A 20,711-nucleotide genomic window follows, 5' to 3' on the forward strand; every position below is an offset into this window, starting at 1 on the left:
AGTGCAATGGCCTCTTTGCTTTTCTCTGAGTTATTCTCTCTCCTTGGAAGTCCTTCAAGGTGGGTGCTGTATCTTATCAGATTTGTATACTCTATCTTATTGTAGGCTTTACCTTATTGGATTTGCATCTAATTGGAGTTGTACAGATAATACTAAAGCATAGTTTGTTCCTGCACTCCAGGCAGTTGGAGACCAGCTACCCAGCTATGCAGATGAAGACCGTGTTTTTATTGAGAACATACATTTTCCCACACAACCGCTGTGGCTCAGTCTGAAATATCATTCCCGGCTCTCTTAACATTTTAAAGAACAGATGAAATGTCAGTTCTTCCATGACTCCCCAGATAGTCCTTCCCTAAAGGAAACAGTCACACCTTCTACAGAGTATTCATTTACTGAATTACAGATCCTAACAAGTAATTGTGATTCACAGATAAATACTTCAAAACTTCCTCTATGTTAGCCACATAAATTCTTTGCTGAACTATGTACATTAATTGCACAGAAACAAACAAAATACAGGCTTTTCTTTACATCTATAAAACTATATGGTTTCCTTTCCTGATTAAGAAACTAATGTGACGTTTGAGAGATTTTATTTTATTATTCTATTTTATTTTATTATTTTATTATTTATTATTAACTGTCACCACTTGAGTGTTAGAAATTAAACTGAGTGCATGGGGGTGTTAAAAGGTAATTTACTTGTAGCACTTTAGATGAAATACATATTGAAGGCTGGGACATTAAAATACTGTTGGAAACCCTTTAAGCCCCATAACTCATATTCTGAGGTTAAAATTTTACATGCTATACAGAAACAAAGAACATGTTGTCTTATAATCAATGAATAAATCAAATTTTGTGTTTAAGTACAAATATTGTGGGCACAGGCAAATAATTTCAAAAATAACTCTAGAATAATTTAATTTATTATATTGCAATTTGTTGAATCAAATATTGCCTCCATCAGGACAAGTATTATTTGCCAAAGCATTTCACTATAATCCTTTTAATTATAATCAATATTAACCTTTGTTATTTAGAACAGAGCTAAAAATAGAGTATGTTTATGTTAGAGTGAATATTTTTCCCATTTCATCACTTTTAGTTTCAGGTCTAACACACTTCAAATAAGTAATTCAAGATTATTTTGCTCTTCAAAGATCATCCATTGAGTTCACGATGCTGAAAATAAGACAAAACAAAAGCACAGAAATAAAGGTAGCTATATCTCTTAATAGAGTGTTTTATATCTTACTTGGAATAATAGAGTGTTTTATATTTTAATTTCCTTCTTTAAGCTTTGAACGTTCATTTGTAGCTTTAGCAGCTAAGGGACATTTTTTCACAAGTGGAATTGGCATATAACCTACATATTTGACATGAATCTGAGGACCTAACTACTCTGTATTTGTATTCAGCCCTGCAGAAACAGGAGGACTTGGCCAAATACTGATTCCTTTCAGGGAAGTAAATCACCCTGAGCACAAAGAAGTTTACTTAACTTTAGGCTCCAGGGCATCTGACAGTGAGCAAAATAGACTTTCTCTTAACAAAAAATTATTAAAAAGAATTTAAACAAATATTTAGGAAAAATACAAAATTCTTGAATTAACAATGAATAAACAATTAAAAATAGTGAGGCTTTTAAACTTGTCTTTTTGCCATGATTTCAGTCTAATAATGATTCCTTAATGATGTTTATAGGAAGGCTTTCGTATTTCAGTTGTAGATCTAAAAAATATTTAAAAAGAAAATCAAGCCAATGTCATGATTATTCTTTCCTATGAAAAGAAACTGTTGCCAATTTTACTTGTAAATTTGAATGCTTAAATAATTTGCATATAAGTAACATTTGGGGCTTTGGCGTTTTGTTTAACAATGTACAAACTGCCTTGTGACAAATCCTAAATTATAAAAATCATGGAGTATAGGAAGAAAAGCCCTTGATTTAAAATATATGGACTACTCAGTTTTTGTTAATTATTGCTTTCCATTTTTACAGAAATAAAGTTACCATGAATGTAGCTTCTCATTTCAATTTGCATCAGAATTTCACTGTGATTTAAAACAAATTTTTTAGTAAGAGATTCAAAATGGTATGTAAGTAATGCTCTAGGGTCTAGATAAACAAAGGGATTAAAGCCTTACATCTGCTTTTATTCTATCTATAAATATATTTTCTTTCTGAAGAGTCATTAATAAAATCAAATGAACTGTATAATATTTGGATATGCAAATGAGTTCTTCATAATTCTTATGATCTCCTGCTCTGATGGTGGACCAGATTGCTAACATTCTTTATGCATCTACCATGTTAAAGTGATGCTCTTCCCAGGTAAAAATTATATAGGGTCTGAAATAGTTCACAAAAACATTAATGTCTTTAGATGTTATCAGGCCAAAATTGTAGTTTGCTTATTAATCTGGACTGTGTTCTCACACAGGAAAGTTAAATGGGCGTAGCAGAGTAAATCCGTTAACTGCCCAATAGAATGATAGTCTAAAGACAAGTCATCTGGGGGAATGTTTAGATGGGCAGAAAAGAATGCTACAAACTGAAATAAGCATAATGCATAGTAAATTTATTATAAAGAACCCAAACTGATTATGGATTTTTCACTTAAGTGAAAGAATGAACACTTCCTAGTTTATCTCAGTGTATTAAAAACAAAAGCATCTAATGCATATATTAACCTTGTTTCAAACGAAACAAATTATATTTGGTAATGTATTTTTCTAAATTTTAATATGCAAATATCACAGTAGCTTTGATCACTACTTTTCATTATCCTCTATTAACTTACAATTGCAAGAACCATCCTCTTTCCCTTCTTGTTCCTCTCTTTTCCTTCTATAAATAATTTTAAGCACCAATTATAGACACTGTGTTGTGTTAAACACTAAAGTTAACAATATGAATAAAATCTGATTCCGGTCCTGAAGATGCTAATGTAGTAAAATTAAATATGTACAACTGGTTTTAGTTCAATGTGTTAAATATCCCCAATGTGTTAAAAATCCCTAGTAAAAGTTTGCTGGATGAATGGATGAATGAATGAGTGAATAAAAAAGCTCAGCTTACTAAAAGACTCATCTAGAACTTAGAAATGATTTTTACATATCGTACCTAATTGGATACTCAGGTCAGCACTTTAAAATAAATATACAGAAAAGTAACATTATTCTCTTTTTACAAAAAAGGTGAATGAGTCCCAAAAGTAGTTAGTTAACTAGCCCAGGTCACACTACTCACATGTAGAGAAGCTGCAACTTTAACTCAGGCCTCCTGATGGCTTAAAAATCTACACTCTTTGCTTCTTTAAAAAAAAAAAAGAATTTTCTATTACATAACTAGTGACAGCTACTAACTTTAACATAGCACCTTACTAGCTATAAAACATGTTCTTAGCACCATCCGCCTCCTTTATCAAACATATCTAAAAAATAAAAAATAAAAATAAATGACAGAGCTGAATAGCTTCATTAGACATGAAATTAAAGCTCTCTACATAGTATGAAAGTGCTGATTACAGTGTTATGTTATTTTTTCTCTTTTCCTTCTTAGTTTGATCTGGCAAATAAATGGCAAAGTTGTCAAAACAAACGTGAATGTACCATTTTAGGGTATCGACTTACCAACTGCACGTGCAGAGCTATTAGCTATGGGGGTATATCTTACAATGACACATCACTTTGAAGGATGCTTCTGTTATCTCTTATTTACAGTCAAAATTAAATGGGTTACAATGATTACAAACACATCTTCTAATTCTTCATTTGGGGCCATCCATTTTATAATGCACTTGTCTGAAACCAAAGAGTATACCCAACTGTGCCTGGCAATCTTAAAATTAAGTAATTGGACAATTAAGGGCATATGCCTCACTAGATAATGTCCTGTCTTTCAATCAGTATAATGAGGCACAGGAGCAACATTTCCATCAAATGGAAACCAGCCTTTATCCCACATAACATATGCTGGCATCTCTTAGAGAGTTGTTATAATGGTACATGACGAGACAAACATGTCCCTGTTTCAGAAAGTATTTTTATTTTTTTGTAAGGATAAAAAATGTAAATGTCCAATTTTATGAATATTCAATTTTTCAAAAACAGGATGAAATGAAAAACAGAAATTAAAGAGAAAGTCTGTTGGATTGTATTGTATTAAATATATAAATTATTCCTTTAAGATGATTAAAATTACATGAAATTATATGATCCTCTTTTATGTTAATAAAAATGCAAATATATTGCCAAAAGAGGTGATCTATTAGACTAGACAATATTTTCTTATAAGCATATTAAAGCTTAAAATGAGCATTAATGGCATAATAAAAATTTTATTCAGCAAATATTATGCACTAGACAGCACTAACTTTGCTTTCCTTACATGTTTTTAATCATAAAAAAAATTCATAAGATAAATAATTTCCACTTAGAGGTGAGAAACCTGAGGCTCAGAGAGGTTAAGTAACATGCTTCTAATCACAGAGTTTTAAATGATGGAACCAGTATTCTACTAAAGGATCAGTGACCCAGAGCTTTAATACTGCATATTGCCCTCCTAGAAAATTATCTAGGAATGAAGCTTTTAGAATTGCAAAGCCCTGAATTTGAATCCTAGCTCTGCTTCACATTAACCAAGTGTAATCTTGACTTCTTTGTCTGTAAAATTAGGAACAATAATACCAGTTGCATAAAGTTATTGTGGGAATTAAGTGGAGCAATGCAAGTTGAGAGTTTAGCACTCTGTGATAACATACAGCAAGTGCATAAATGATAGTAGCCATAAAACTTGATTAATAAAGGATCCAAAAATATTTTCTTATGAAAGATTAACAAATGTATTAGAAGTTATAGGATTTATTTTTTCACAATTGAAAGGAGGGCATCATCTTATTATATCACGATTGGGCCAAATCTTGCATTGTGAATAAGACCGTTATCACTTCATATGTTTGTTTTGTGTCTGAAGGCTTTTAAGAGAAGTTATTTTCCAAGTACACTAGAGAGAGAATTAATTCCTTAACAAAATACCATTTGAGCAAACATGTTAGAGGTCATGCTTAATGAAGGTGACGCCAAAAGTTGTTAGTTGAAAGTAACAACCTTACCAAAATTTTAGGTTTGATATCACTAAAACAAATTTTTCCCAGCATTTCTAAAGATAAGAAGACATTAAGGTTGGAAAGTCTTCAGAGTTACCTACAAACTACAGGTAGCAAGCACATCAAAAAGTATTCTTATCTTCTAAATATGATACTAAATATAAATTATATTTATAGATTCACAGATGAAAGAATCAGATTGAATCTTTCTTTCTGAAACATGTTTTGCTGTTGTTGTTCTTAAAAACATATTTAATTTAATCAAATATACACTGAGATTAAAAAAAAAATCCAAGTTATTATAATTCTGTCCAAATGATCAACTGAAGTATACTAAAGCAATCATTTTTGAAATAAATAATACATAATTTTTTGGTAACAGAGTTCCTACAATTTTTTGGTAACAGAGGGGAGGGTCTACTCCTATCATCAATGCCAGAGAAAGTATCTTCCCTCCCCATGAACAATGTTGTTTTTGGATCAGAATTAATTCATATTGTACTAGTCAACAGATCACAGAAAATTAATCAAGCTCAATGAGATAAAAAAGGCCTATATCTGAGATAAGCATGTTATAATTTTTAACTGAAATAAGTTTGCTTAGACTAACTTAATCATTTAATATTTTTGCAATTTTATTTTGAAAATGAATACTTGTTATATCAAAGCAGTACATGATCTCTCAGCATGAATTATGTGGTTGAAACCACCAGTCAGATAATGTGCCAGTTCCTTTGTATTTTTGTTTTTCAAGAAAGGGCAACTGTGTTCAGTCCATCACACAGAAACTTCTATTACAAACATAGGAGGCTCTAAGGAATAATCAAAACCAAACAAACACAAGGATCCTGGTTATGTGGTATCTGTGTTCTCTAAAGCTGCAACATATATTACCTCCATATCCTAATGAGATTTCTATGAGGCAGAGAAAAAGGAACAATTGTTTTCGTTTCACAGGTGGATATACTAAAACAAAAAATGGTGTTTAAGTCATATCTAGCTCTGTAACTGAGAATGAAATACGAGCTTCTACTAGAACGTAAATAAATGTTCATATAAATGGCTGTGTGTTTAGGAGTCCTGCTTGGGAAAACACCTTTAAGAGAGAAAGTTGAAGGTATCAAGTCTGTGTTTGAATTCTGAATCTTGCAAGTAGTTATATTAACCTAGGTAAACTGTTTAGTGTTTCTGAGTCTACTGCCTATTAATGAGCATTAGATTGTAATACCTACCTCAAAATATTATTGTGAGGATTAACTGAAATGTATCTGAAAATGCTCAGCACAGATCAGTATTTTAGTGTTTCTGTTCTTCCTTTATTACAGAATCATCAGTTTTATCTGATAAATTACATGAAACTTTAAGAGATCGTTTATTGATGGCAGTCTCTCTGAATAACTTGGCTTTAAAAACTAAAGACAGTACAATTCATAATTCTATTTAGAAGTTAGGCCAAGGAATTGACTTAGCCAGAAATGTGGATAAGTGATATTAAGATATCACAGCAGAATTTTAATGGCATTCTGTCATCCATTTACAATATTTTCCCCCAAATAAAGCACTGAAGTTTGGCAAGGCACAGTAAAAATAAACTCAGAGAGTCTACAAAACATTTTCTTTTTCATAGACAGGGAATAATAAAGAAGAATTATTATTAGAATCAGAACAATATTTTTGCTTAGAAATTCAAGGGAGAAGGAAAACAGAGTCGGGTATTTCTTGTATAAAAGGCTATTAAAATGGAGTTGGTATTCAGCATAAAAATGTGAACCTAAATTGGAAGAATAGCCATGGCTGAGCTGTGATAAAAGAGCACATTTAGAGTGACATCTAATATTAAAAGAACACATTATAGCTATTTCTGAGATGCTCTGACTCCCCAGGTGGTATAGATCCAAGAGACCCCATCACATTCCCTCCTTGCCAGGCTCACCCTACTCTCCTGCCCATACCCTCCATCCACGTGGCTGTTCAGTTATCCATGTCTTTGAGAGATACAACAAACTGTGAGCCTTCTAAATCATGCAATCTGCTTAACCATGACTCTGCCCGGTTAAGATTCACAATTTACATTAAAGTTTATATTCTAAACACCAACTTCATTTAAGTGGTGTTCAGTGGATCATATAGTTGCCTCCATTTACCTCTTTTCCATTAATTATGTAAGAATATTCTAAAGCTTTATATTTTCTCTTTTGGTTTTTGACTGTCTTGACACAGAATGCACACACCTGTGTGAGATACATATACACACATTTTTTAGATAAATTACTTACCTCAGAGCATTATTTCCAAATACATTCAATTATATGCTAAAGTGTCACTGAATTTATAAACTTTTAAATTTTAAAAAGTTTCTTCTACATACCAGCACCATCTGTTTTAATTTTGCTTGATGGTATACTGGGCTCTCCTATACCCAATGTATTGGTTGCTAGCACACGAAATTCGTATTCCATCCACGGGATTAAATCCACTGCTCTTGCTGCCTCCATATTTCCTTCAATAATCGGGGGATCTAAATAAAATAAATATTAAATAGAGAATATTAGTTGAGTAGCATCATTCTTATAATTCTCTATTTTTATTTTACTGTTTTGAGAAAATGGCACATGTTCCACTGAGTTGAAATAAAAATAAAAAGTAGGAATGACAAAATGTTAAGTTCAAGGGAGTAAGAGGAGAGGCCCTTAATAGATAACACATTAGAAAGAGAGATATGCACATGTATCATTTATTTATTAAGTATAGGGTGGGAGCACTGAGATTCTGCATTTCTAACTGGCTCCCAGCTCTTGCTTCTGCTGCTAGTACACTGGCTACAACCTGAACAGCGAGGGGCTGAATTCTGAAGACAGAATCCAGAAAGATTTCTTGAGGCAAAGGTACAACTTGTGCAGTTAAAATTTTTATGGACTGCCACTGATGTAGTGTATGGGTAGTGAATGGTTTATTACTAAGGTACCTATATGTTTATACTCTTTTGTAGTTAGATTTTTAGATCTATACCCAAATCATTTGGGGCACTGATAATAAAGGTTATAATAATTCATTCAGATTTATTAAGTATTTCTCAGAATTTATGCTACTAGATACTAACAGGAAAATTATAACTTAGGGGTAAGATATGTTCAAGATTGCTTATTTAATTGAGGTATGATAAAACATACAACCAAGGCAGGACTATACATTATTTTAAGCTCTCCTAAAATATTCTCACATGTGTTTTTAATAATTAACCTACACATACATATGCATGTAAATACCTGTACATCACTTATTGGAAAATGTGTTCCCTTAGGCTTATATATGACTCATTATCTTATTACTTAAGGAATTTTTATCTGGCACTGCAGACCATGAATAAATAGCTTTTTAAGATGTTGTACCCATCGTCACAATAAATGTTAAGCATCCCAGTGTCCAGTTTCTACTTTTAGACAAATTCTTAATGGCTCAGACTATCCCATGCCTCACACTGTCATGTGTGGCACGTGTGGCATAACTCTCCTAGACACTAATTTTGCCATCCAGTCTCTTATTTTGTTAAGAATTTGTTTTATACATTTGACATATATTTTTGACTTTCTGATTAAAAGTTTGGCTTTCCTTCTCCTCTGTTTTAATTCTGCCTCTTTATCTCCTGTTTTCTCTACCCCTTCCTCACACCAAATTGGGATTTGTTTGTCTTACTTCGTATACATAGGAAGTTATTTTAGGTAATTGGAAGAGGGAAGATGAAGTTTTGATTTGCGAAGGACTCTTCACGGAGAAAAGGAAAACACAGAACTGGTTGTATGACACTGGGTAGAGTGGCCCCCTTCTTCATTAGATACCTTTTTATGATTTTGAGCCTCCTATAGAAGGAGCCATTGTAGTGGCTTGAATGGTGACTCCCCCCACAAAAGATATGTCTATGTCCAAATCACCAGAACCTATGAATGTGACCTTATTTGGAAAAAGGATCTTGTAGACCATTTTAATTTTAAGACAAATTAAGTTAAGAATCTTTGGATAAGGTATCCTGGATTATCTAGATAGGTCCTAAATCCAATGACAAGTGTCCTTATAAAAGAAACACAGCAAAGAGACATATAGGAGAGTGAAATGTGACCACAAAGGCAGAAATTGAAGTGATGCAGCCACAAGCCAAGGAGTATTTGGAGCCTCTGGAAGCTAGAAGAGGCAAGGAATGGGTTGTTCCCTGGGATCCTTGGAGAAGGTGCAGCCCTGTCAGCACCTTAGTTTTGTACTTCTGTTGTTTCAAATCATCAGATCTGTGGTAATGTGTTATGACAGACATAGGGAATTAATACACAGGTTTAGAGGCTGAAGCTGATGGAAATGTTTGTGAGTTTGTGAGTCTGGGGAGTCCAAGTAAAAAAGTATAATAAAAGGGTCAAGGAGGCAGACTGGTCCTCGCTCCTGCTTCTTATGCTGCAAAACCCTAGCACCATTTAAATGCATGAAGAATGGAAATGAGGGAACCATTCTAAAGGGTCCCTCTTGGCAAGGGCATGGTGTTCTCACGATGGTAAAGGCTACCCTGGCGCTTTTCCAAACAGCTGGGCAGTCAACAGGTAGGGGCAGGTGAAGGCTGGGTCAGAACAGGAAGAGCCAGATGGATGTGCAGTGAAAACTGCAGCTGATAGACTGATTCTGAGCATGTATGAGGATCCAGTATGAAAATATCTCCAAACAAATGGAAGATCAGGAATATGTTCAAAGAGTAGAAATTCATACTTTCCTACAGAAAACATTTGGAAGAATGGTGAGAGATAAAGAAAGAAAAGTCAACTGGAGTCATTTTAGGGTAGGTTTTAGATTCCAGATGTGGAGTAAGGCCTGTGACTAAATGAAGTCTGAGATGAAGAAAGGAAGAAGAATAAGCAGAAAGCCTTGGAGTTAGAACCATGAGAAGACAGACCTCATTGAGAAACCCTTGACCCAGTGACGCAAACAACTTTCAAAAGGGGAAGCTGGAAGTTGATGTTAGGAAGATGGACTTCCAGAATGTACCTTCTGAATGATTAAGGAAGGAATTTGATATCTATAAGTTTTTGTTTTTTTTTAAAAAATTATTTATTTATTTATTTATTTAATTTATGGCTATGTTGGGTCTTTGTTTCTGTGCGAGGGCTTTCTCTAGTTGTGGCAAGTGGGGGCCACTCCTCATCGCGGTGTGCGGGCCTCTCACTATCGCGGCATCTCCCACTGCGGAGCACAAGTTCCAGATGCGCAGGCCCAGCAATGGTAGCCCACGGGCCCAGCTAATCCATGGCATGCGGGATCCTCCCAGACCAGGGCTCGAACCCGTGTCCCCTGCATTGGCAGGCAGACTCTCAACCACTGCGCCACCAGGGAAGCCCCGATATCTATAAGTTAATAATATATTCTACAAGGATAGCTAACAGTTGTGAACACTTCTCTTTTTAGAACAAAACCAATTATGATCATTCTTGTTAATACACATTAACATCAGTACTTATGAGAAGATAAGTATCTAAAACAAATAAGTTTTTGGCATATCTTTATAATACCCCCTCTATAAAACCATTTATATAAGTAGTAGGGCTAACTTAGCAAAAAATGACTAATGTCAATCATTTTAGAAAAAAATATTTAGAATTAAAAATGGTTCTGTATCTGGCCTGCTTTCCTTCCCCAGAGGGGGACAGGACTTTGGACGCATACCACATCATAAGAACAGGGTTTAAAAGTTTGCTTTCTTACTTTTTTCCAGTCCAATCTTGAGCTCGGTAGACCATATCACCACTTTACAACTTGAACTTCAAGACCGGCTATGTCCATACCAGGACACACTTATAACATGTCTCTATGTCCCCCCTTGTTTGTTCCTGGTTATTATTTATGGACATACATATGTTTCTTTTACTTCTTATTCATGTTTGGGAACCACTCAGTGCCTGGTACACCTAGAATGATGTTTTGTAAGTAGAAGTACTTCTTCTTAAATTAAAAATAAACTACAAATACAAAAGTTATGCTTATTTAGAGTCGACAATGTCTTAATGCAAGAAGCACAACCGTGTGTATAACTTTATTGTCTCCTTCAACCCTGAATCAGGCAGGCAACTGGTAGAAGAAAAGAGGGCACTCTGTTACCTTGTCCCACCACAAAATATCCATGCTCTATGGCTCTTATGCCTGTATTTAGCTCATAAATCATCCTGCCTTGTCTAAAGCAGAGGGTAGACCTCGTCTCCATCCTCTTAAGCTCTCTCCCACCCTCTTTAACTCTGAGTTGATCCTTTTCAATTTCTCTCCTCCACTGCTACTGTGTTTTACCTCTAGTACACATTTTTATGTATTTTATTCTGAGCCCTAAATGTCCCTATAAAAGGATTTGTACCTTCTCCAACACCTTCAGTCCTGGTAGGAACTAGTGGATGTATTTCATTTTTCCAAAACCACCCACACCGATAGGTTGGAAGCAAAGGTCATCTTTGCTTTGGAGAGAGATTCTTGCCCCAAGCCAAATGCACAATAATTAGGAGCAGAGGGACTTTGTGTTCCCTCTCTTCAGCCAAGTTCCTTGCAACCTGTTTGCTATTCCTGGAGTCAGAAACAGAGGAGAGTACTTGGCAAAGTAGAGGCAAGTACCACGAATCAGGACTGTGGTCTCAAGTTCCTGAGTTTTAACTGGGTCATTTCTGAGTCAGGCCACTTTTTACAGACAATCTCAGTTTTGGAAATCAGATTTTAACTGTATAAAGGCTGTCAGAGGCTTCTTTCTATAAAAAACTAAAATGTTGTATATTAACCTGGTAGGTATTTAAATCTTGGTTTTACTTCTAAGTGTAAATTTCAAGCAAAGGGATACAGAATAAAAGACATACTTCTTACTTTAATATTCAGGTCAAAAGATCCCCTTTAGAAGGTTTTATTTTGATAACCAGCCATGAGCACTAATCTACAGATCTATTTTCAAATACCTTTAGTCCATAAGGCTCAGAATAAAAAATATTCTGAGTATTCTTTGGAGGAAAAGAGAAGTAAGCCTCATGGGTATCCCAAGGCCAATAGTCACAATTGCCTGGCAACCATGCTTTGGGGTGCTCTGCCTTCAGACCACAACAAGTAGTTCCCTGAGCAGCTTCAGAACTAGGCAGAATGACCTCCAGACTAAAAAGCAGATGTTTCAAAAATAACTCCAGGTAATATAATCACACCTGTTCTAGGTTCTTGGAAGTTGCCATAGTGAGTTCTGTTATTTCCTCTGGGTTTAAATACAGTTTGACTCCTTAGGATCCTCCATCTCAATCTAAAACCCAAGTATTTGAAACTACCCAGAAAGAATTATCCACTTGGGGATCTAGCTGAAAAAGCTGGTCCATTGTTTCAGAATGAAAATGGACAATTAAAGGCCTCTCTCTGGCTCTGACACAACTACTCAGTGTGATGTTACAGGCTCTAGACCCAACCTGTAGATCATTTGGCAGGACTCAGAGAAGAGCCAGAGTTATGACAATGTTCCTTGCAGAGAAAGAGAATCGGATTGTTCTCTGAATTCCCAGAAAGTGTGATTCATTGATTCTTCTCTATGGAAGGTCTGCATGCTGCCTCATAAAAACCCAGAAGTTTACCTTTGAAATAAGAGCAACAAAAGTGAAGCTATGGAAAGGCAAAAAATAAAACAGTAAATTCTAAAATGTAAATCTCCTACAAGGAGCCTAATGCTTTTTCATTTTTTTAACCTATCAATTTGACAAAGATTTAAAAAGAAAATACTAAGTAAAGGTATGGTGGAAGAGACGCTTATATACTGTTGATTGGAATAAAACTTATTCCACCTTTCTACGGTGTAATTTTGTAGTAAGCTCATGGGCTTAAGCATGCTTACACTCAATAATTTAACTCACAAATGTCTATTCTGAGGAAATAATCTAAAATTCAGAGGAACATTTATGTGTCATGACGATAATTGCAGAGGATTGGTAACAATTAATTCTAGTGTTCCACAAGACAGAATTTTAAATATAAAGACAATTTTCTTCTCCTTTTTCAAGAACATATCTGAGGTTCTCTCAATTGCTCCTCATAGCACAGTTTCCAGGCCATTTTATTTTCTGGCCAACATTCCTTTTCCACACAAACACACACACACACACACACACACACACACACACACACACCATCACCAACAATATTCTATAATTTTTCCTCTGAAAGTAGCAGCATAGAATCCAACACACATTCTAAATGTGACCTGAGCATCTTGTAGAACACCTGGAATGGTATCAGGTTTCTGTTGTCCATCCCCAAAAAAGTTCTAGAGAAGTAATACTTACAATAGATTGTTTTAAAGATCTACAGTCTATTATTTCATCTCATTATTCTAAACTTAATCATTGGAATGTTGAAAGTTGGTATCTTTGAAAAATATTTATTGGACACCTTAACTAATTACCTGCATGAAACTGAATTTAATCCTATACCTTCTTTTTTCAGTGGACACTACAGTAAATAAGAACCATGTGATTTTTATTTCTGCAGTGGTTGTAATTTTTTTTTTTCCATTTCCACTTAGAACACAGTCACAAGAACTTTACTGACCAACTAACAGGAAGAACATGCAAGATAATCTACAAAATAATAGTTTTTTCAGAGCCCAACGGAGAGCTGAGTTTGTGAAGAAATCTAATGAACTAAAGTCATCAGCAGCAGAGTCATGGGGAGAGGAGGATTTAGTCATAGACGTTCATAAGAAAAAGGCAGTTTAACTTTTCATAGATATTTAAAGATAAAGTGCAGGCTGGCATGGCTAATTTGAATCCCTGGGAGCCCCAAATCAAGGAGAGTCCTTACCTGTTGACTAACTCTTTCTGTGTAGGCTTTACCAGATGCATTCAAGAAAGTTTGGAAGCCAGACAAGAGTGCTGAGAGACCACCCTTAAAGGCACAGACACCTCAGATCTGCTCAAATCTAAGAGCAGAGAAGGAAAATTGAGACCCTGCATGCACTCTGAGGCTTACACTGGATATAAGTGAGTGCCCATGTGTGGCTGGGTGAGTGGTAAGAGGGTAACAGAGATTTGCCTCCCATCTGAGGAGCAGGTGCTTTGGATCTGTGAAGTCTGAGGGAAGGATAGGAGAACTGAGAAAATTCTCCCCCACCGCCCCAGCACTCTGTTCTTTAGACTGATTATCAGACAACAGCTGTCTGGGGCAGGAGCAGGGGAGGAGAAAGAGCCCTACCTGATGTCCAAGCTGGAGAAGAAAGCTGAAGTCTGATAGGAAGACTGGAAAACCTCCAGACATGCAATATGGTGGAAAGGTTGTGATCCTGTACTCAAAACACTTGAAGCCTGTATAGAACTGTATTTAACAGCAAAGCTCAGATCATCTCAATGACAGATTAGATTGACTCAACCCTTGAAAGAATGACATGAATTTTCCTGGGAAAAAAAAAATTTACTCAGCCTCTACTGTTCTTTTACACACAATGTTTGAAAATCAATCAACATACACACTCACACACAGTGTCCACAATCTGTGGAACACATCAAACAATCTAACATGTATTTCACTAGAGACCAAGAAGAGCGAGAGTGGGCAGAGGAATATCTAAAGAGTTAATGTCTGAGAATTTCCAAAGCTGAAGGAAGATATCACCTCAAAGGTCTAAGATGCCAGTAAACTGCATCTGGATAAATATATTCTCATCAAGCTGAAAAGCAAATACAAAAAGAAATCTTGAAAGCAGCTAGAGAATATGGACACACTAAATACAGGAATATAAGGTAAAAAGAATAGTTGACTTCTTGTCAGAAACAATGAAGGCAAAAAGACAAAGACACTTTATTAAGTGCTCAAAAAAAGCAGCTTAGAACATATATCCAAAAAAATCACTTAAATATTAAAAGAAAACTATTTGTTAGTGTAAAAAAAAGCTGAAGGTCTTTGACTCCAGCAACCTGAAGAGTTAGACATGTTAAAAGAAGTTCTTAGAAAAATTATAACAGATAGAAATCCAGTTCTACAGAAAGCAATGGAAAATCCAGAAATAGAAAATATATTGGTAAATATGAAGGACTTAGAAACAGCTGTCAACCAAGAAAATAAAACTACCTGTTAAAACTGAAAGCAAAATAAAGACATTCCCAGATAAACAGAAACAGAGAATTTGCTGGGAGCAGACCTGACTTACAAGAAATACTCCAAAAAGTTCTTCAGGATGAAAGCAGTTGACCATTGACAGTAATTTGAAAAAAAATCCAAAAAAATAAGGAGCACTGGTAAAGGTAATTATGTAATTAGAAAAGTATAAATACATATTTCTTCTTTCTTCTCTTATCTGATTTAAAGGCCATTGTAGAGAATATCTATCTATTTATCTATCTTTATCTATCTACTTATGCATCTACCCATACACATAGACATATGTATAAATGTATATATACGGTGTGTGTATGTAATAAAATTGTGTTGTTGGGCTTACAGCATAGAGAAATGTAATATATTTGACATAACTTAAAGGGACAGGTAGAAGCGAAGTTGTATTACAGTAAGAAAATAACATCAGATGATAATTCAAATTGACAGGAACAAATGAGGAGGATCAGAAATGTTAAATATTTAATATGTTACTTAATATAACAAACTATAAATATATACTTGTTTTCCTTTCTTCTCTTAGCTTCTTTAAAAGACATTAAAATTATAGAAAGCAATAATTTCAGCAGAAGTTTATTGAATTTGCAACATACATAGGTGTATAATATATACAATATAGATGTATGAATAATAATCCATAGCACAAAAAAGGGGCAGAATGGAATAGTGCTAAGAGTAACGTTTCTATATCTCACTGATATTGTTGGTAAAAATATGAAGTTTATTGTGATAAATTCCATTATACCAGGTAAGCTCTAGAGTAATCATTAAGTTTTTATATTTAGAGAATTTCATTAAATTAGTTGAATTTTTACACTAGAAAATATTCACTTAATGCAAAAGAAAGCAATAAAGAAGAAATAAAAGGACATAAACAAATGAAACATTTAGAAAGCAAAAATACAGTGGCAGATATAAATTCAGCTACATCAATGATAATATTAAATATCAATGGATTAAAGAATCTAATCAAAAGGCAGAGATTGTCAGACTGGATAAAAAATAAGATCCAAATATATGCTGTCAACAGAAAATATACTTTAGATTCAAATATACAAATAGGTTGGCAATTGTAAAAGATATAACGTGCAAACAGGAACCGTAACAAATTGGAGTGGCTATACTAATATTAGAAGCATCCTATTTAAATGCAACTCTTGCCTCCCCATCTCCCTTCTCTGTTGTTTTTCTGTATCACTAATCACCATGTGACTTATTATATATTTTAATTAGTTGTTTATTACCATCTCTCCTACTAGAATGTAAGCTCCTTGGAGGTAGGGTTGTGGCTTTTCTTTTGACTTTCTTTTTTCTCTCTGTTTTATTCACTGCTGGTCAACTATGTATCTAGGACAGGTTCAGGCACACAGTGGGAGCTCAATAAATATGTATGTAATGAATGAGCACTATGGGCTCTGATCTAGTTGCTAGGGATAGCACAGTGAATCAAACAAAAGTCTTCGCCCTCATGGAACTTAATTTATAGTGGAAAAAATTTTTTTAATGGGAAGCATATTTTAATTGAGCCATATGGTAAGCAAATGTGGTAAGCATGGTAAGCACTAATGGAGATGATTGCAATCATTATTCCTTTTTCAAAGCCAAACCAAATTTTAACCATATGCTTATTTATTTCATTTGCTCTCTAGTATCTATAATTAATGTAAATTTGGCTAGATATTTATTATTATCTATGGTTTTATCATTATCATCCATTTTCATTCTATTTAGAGAAGTAGAAACTGCTCATGCTTTATGTTTATCTAATATCTAAACGGTTTTTAAAATTGTTTTTCAAAAGGTCTGATTTTGCCAAGTATATTTACAGATAATTCTTACACTCACAAGCATAATGTAATAGAAATGTTTCACTTGTTTCTAATTCATTTGAACTTCATACACTTATGTGGAGAATTACTTAATGCTAAAATATATCCTAAACCCTTGTAACAGATTTCAAGTTTATATTTCATTTATTTCCCATGATAGGAAGAAATTATCAGAAAAAAAGGTGAATCTAAATTAAAACTTCTCAGGGAGCAATACAAATAAATTCTGTTATGTTAAGATTAAAGTGAGCAGGTTTAAGATATGCTGGGATTAATTCTTTTTCATTTTTTAAAAAAGAGGAACATTCTATTCACTTTTGTCTTTTTTTCTCCCCTCTGGTGACAACTGAGGACATATTTCTATGCCTCTTCTTTATGCATGTAAAAGAAATTCTGACAACTGCAAGTTTGGTTAAAAATACTGTCAACAATGACAAAGATAAACAGGTTATTTTATCAAAACAATCCTCTATCTTCTTTCATGTTCTATGAGAAAATACACTGATGTGTGATATTTGAAGACTAGTGATGACAAATGGCAATGGTAATAACTTATACACAGGGAAAAGTACCCACTTGCTCTTAATTAGTTTTTGTCTGTTAGAAAATCTTAATATGAGAGAAAATAAAAGGTTGAGGTACTAAACTTCTTTAAAAACCTGTTTTTGAGGAAATTCAAGCCAGATAAGAACATATTCAGAAAGTAAAAAGTTATGGTAGTAAGATTTAGGTGCTTAATCTTTATGATCAATTGTGTCTTTTTTTAGAATGCAGAACTATAGTGCCTATATAATTGGATAAAAAGGGTCATAAATAATGTTATAGATGCCATTTGCCAAATCCACCTTCCTTATAATTTTTTCCTAATACATCTTAGACTTAACACATAGCTCAAATAAGAAACCCAGGAGACCTCTCTTTACTTCCCCATTATAGATTAAGACATACTGCTTCTTCCCCTATAACTTTAAAACATTTAGTTTGCTGTGGTTTTCTTTACTACTAAAACATTGGGATTGTTTGTTTTAAGAAAATTTTCAGGGTCGATGATAAAATTCTTAAAACATCCAGGTTTTTTTGTTTGTTTGTTTTTGATGAAAGAATTCATCTCAAAATATGAACAGATTAATCAAACAAATAAAACTCACCCGTCTTTGCATCTTTCCAGTCATCTGAAAGAATAGTCTTGGTCTGGATAGTGTATTTAGATATAGGACTATGATTGTCTGAACCACGGCTCCAAGTAAGTCCCACAGAAGTGGCCCTAATGTCTTCTATTCGCAGACCACCTGGAGGGCCTGGAGGGCCTGGAAAGAAAATTTGAGTAATGAATCAATGAATTCCAGCTAGTGAATTAAGTGCACATTAGAATACAAAAATGCCCTCTTTGCAATTAATCTAAAGAACATTTACACGATGAAATCAGTGGTGTCACATTCCATCTAAACATAAACTATAAGAAGCAGTAATAATGGTATTTATGGTTTTTACTAAATGATTTCATGATGTCTCTTTTTATGAAAGGAGATAAATTCTGTCCTTTAAAAATGGCGTTATTATTATATCATACATACGATACTCTTTGACTCATAAAATGCAGTTGGCATCAAAGGAACTTGACATAACCGATTGTAGCATAGCGATAGTTAATGAATGTTTGCTGAATGCATGGATCAGAGCTGACAGCACAGTCCAGATACGAGGATAGTCAGTCGTATGTTTCATTCTGTCTACCCAAAAGGAGGCAGGACATATAACTCTAAATGTTATAGACAATTTATGTTACTTGGAGTAGAAATTTCTGAGAATGATTGTATGTACCATTTTGGATAATACATTTCATGTTAGTTAAACTAATAGAAATAAATGATATTAAAAGAAATATTTCTATTTATATAAAATGTAGAAAACAACTGTCAATTCAGGTATACGAGGAATGATCTGAAAACATCAAATGATATACTGAAGAGTCTTAGGCCAGAAGAATTATTACTGCAGAACATAAAACAATGTTAAAAATAGGCTTTCAGAGATGCTTCATAATTCAGTATTAATATTATTCTCTAAACTGAGAACACCGTTCTGGGTGGTAGAGATGACAAGATAAATGAGACATAACTTTCAGGTTTTGAACAGCACTTTGTCTTGAAAAGGGTGAATTGGCCCGGTAAATAAATAACAGTAATAGACAGTAGTGAATGCCAGGATTATGGCATATATGGTATACAAGATACTTATACTTTGCATTATGATTTCTTCTTTGTAAAAATGTAAAAAAAAGTCCTTTAGGTGGTAATGTGGCATCTATCACTTACAATGCTAAAGAAGGCTCTCAGTTGCCAGAGAACTCCTAGAATAGACATTTCAGACAATGACATCACTTGTTTTCTTTGCACCAGAAAGGAGGCCATCCCCAACTGAATTAGGCATAGTGAATATAATAATCAACAACTTTGTTAAGTGGCAACTTTTGTTGTTGAAAAAGTATTAAATAAAACAAAGTTTTAATCTTTTAGCTGAAAATAAGTGCCTTCCTATTTAAATGTCAGATCAGATGCTTTGTCTACTTGGCCTTTTTTCTCCACATGGGCTTTGGTCTTTGCAAAGGATAGACAACACCGCAAACCTTTACCAATTTCCTTGCGGTTGGTCCCAAGGAGGAAAACGTGCGTGTAGATCAACACAACTGCATTACTACTAATATTAAAATAACACAAGACACAGCCTATTGATGGTAGTAAATTTTATTTGGAATTATGTAACAAATTAATAAAGGTAAATAAATTTTTGTAAATGTATAATCTGTAATAGTATTCTTATACTTCCTGATGTTAATTAAAAGTAATAATAATACACCATCCACAATTAATGAAAATAGCCACATAAATTATATAAAGCACATTTGATATTCAGAAGGAACACATTGTATTTTTCGTATGTAAAAACCACATTGAAATACAATGCATATTCTTGATCAGAACCACGAAGTTCCTTATTTCACATGAAGTATCATTCCAAGTCAATTACTGAGTGGACTATTTCAGAATATTAAAATTAAAAATTAGAAATGAAATATAAAAAAGATAAATTTTAAAAGGAAGAGAAAGTCTTATAGTGAAGGCATTCAGACACTTTTTCTGAGCATAAAATTATGGCATTCAGAAAATGTTAAAGGGAATTTAAGACAAAATTGCCAAAGGTTAGTCTTTTACCATTAAAGTGAAAATCATTTCCCTGCTATTATTCTCTGAAGTTCTTTGGTGGCAAATGAATGACCTTCGCAAAGTCAGATTAAAGTCGCGTACAATTAGTGTATCTGTTGGGACATTATATGCATGATAATTTATCCAGTCACCCATTCACTGAGGAACAATATTGTTGAGCAAAAGATTGTAATTATACTTATGCATTTTTTTTCTCTGATATATGCCTGGCCTATAGTGAGTTCTTAGTAAATATTTGGTGAAGACATAAATAAATTTAACACATTGACCTTCAGACAGTTCTGTAAACATAACAGTCATCCACAATACAATCTGTATTGAAGTACTGTATCATCATAAGAAGGTGAAATTGAGAAAACAAATGGAAAGGAGTTGGTTGATATTCCCAAAACCACCGTGTGGCA

The 20,711-nt window shown here is 34.0% G+C and overlaps 1 protein-coding gene and 1 long non-coding RNA gene across 8 annotated transcripts in view; one reads left to right on the forward strand and one right to left on the reverse strand.

Moving 5' to 3' along the window:
* LOC309641933 overlaps positions 1-20,711 on the forward strand; it is an 870,732-nt gene that overhangs the window by 211,148 nt on the left and 638,873 nt on the right. The window lies entirely within an intron of this gene.
* The window catches only part of CNTN1 (contactin 1), a 376,331-nt gene that overhangs the window by 58,665 nt on the left and 296,955 nt on the right, over positions 1-20,711 (reverse strand). For all 7 annotated transcript variants that reach the window (XM_082422551.1, XM_082422545.1, XM_082422546.1 and 4 more), the window contains 2 exons: positions 18,232-18,390; positions 7,486-7,635 (listed from right to left, as the gene is read on the reverse strand). In XM_082422551.1, coding sequence (XP_082278677.1) covers positions 7,486-7,635; positions 18,232-18,390 — 309 coding nt within the window. The remainder of the gene's footprint in view (positions 1-7,485; positions 7,636-18,231; positions 18,391-20,711) is intronic.

The sequence above is a fragment of the Balaenoptera physalus genome (assembly GCF_965194825.1).
Source record: "Balaenoptera physalus genome assembly, chromosome: 13".
NCBI lineage: Eukaryota > Metazoa > Chordata > Mammalia > Artiodactyla > Balaenopteridae > Balaenoptera > Balaenoptera physalus.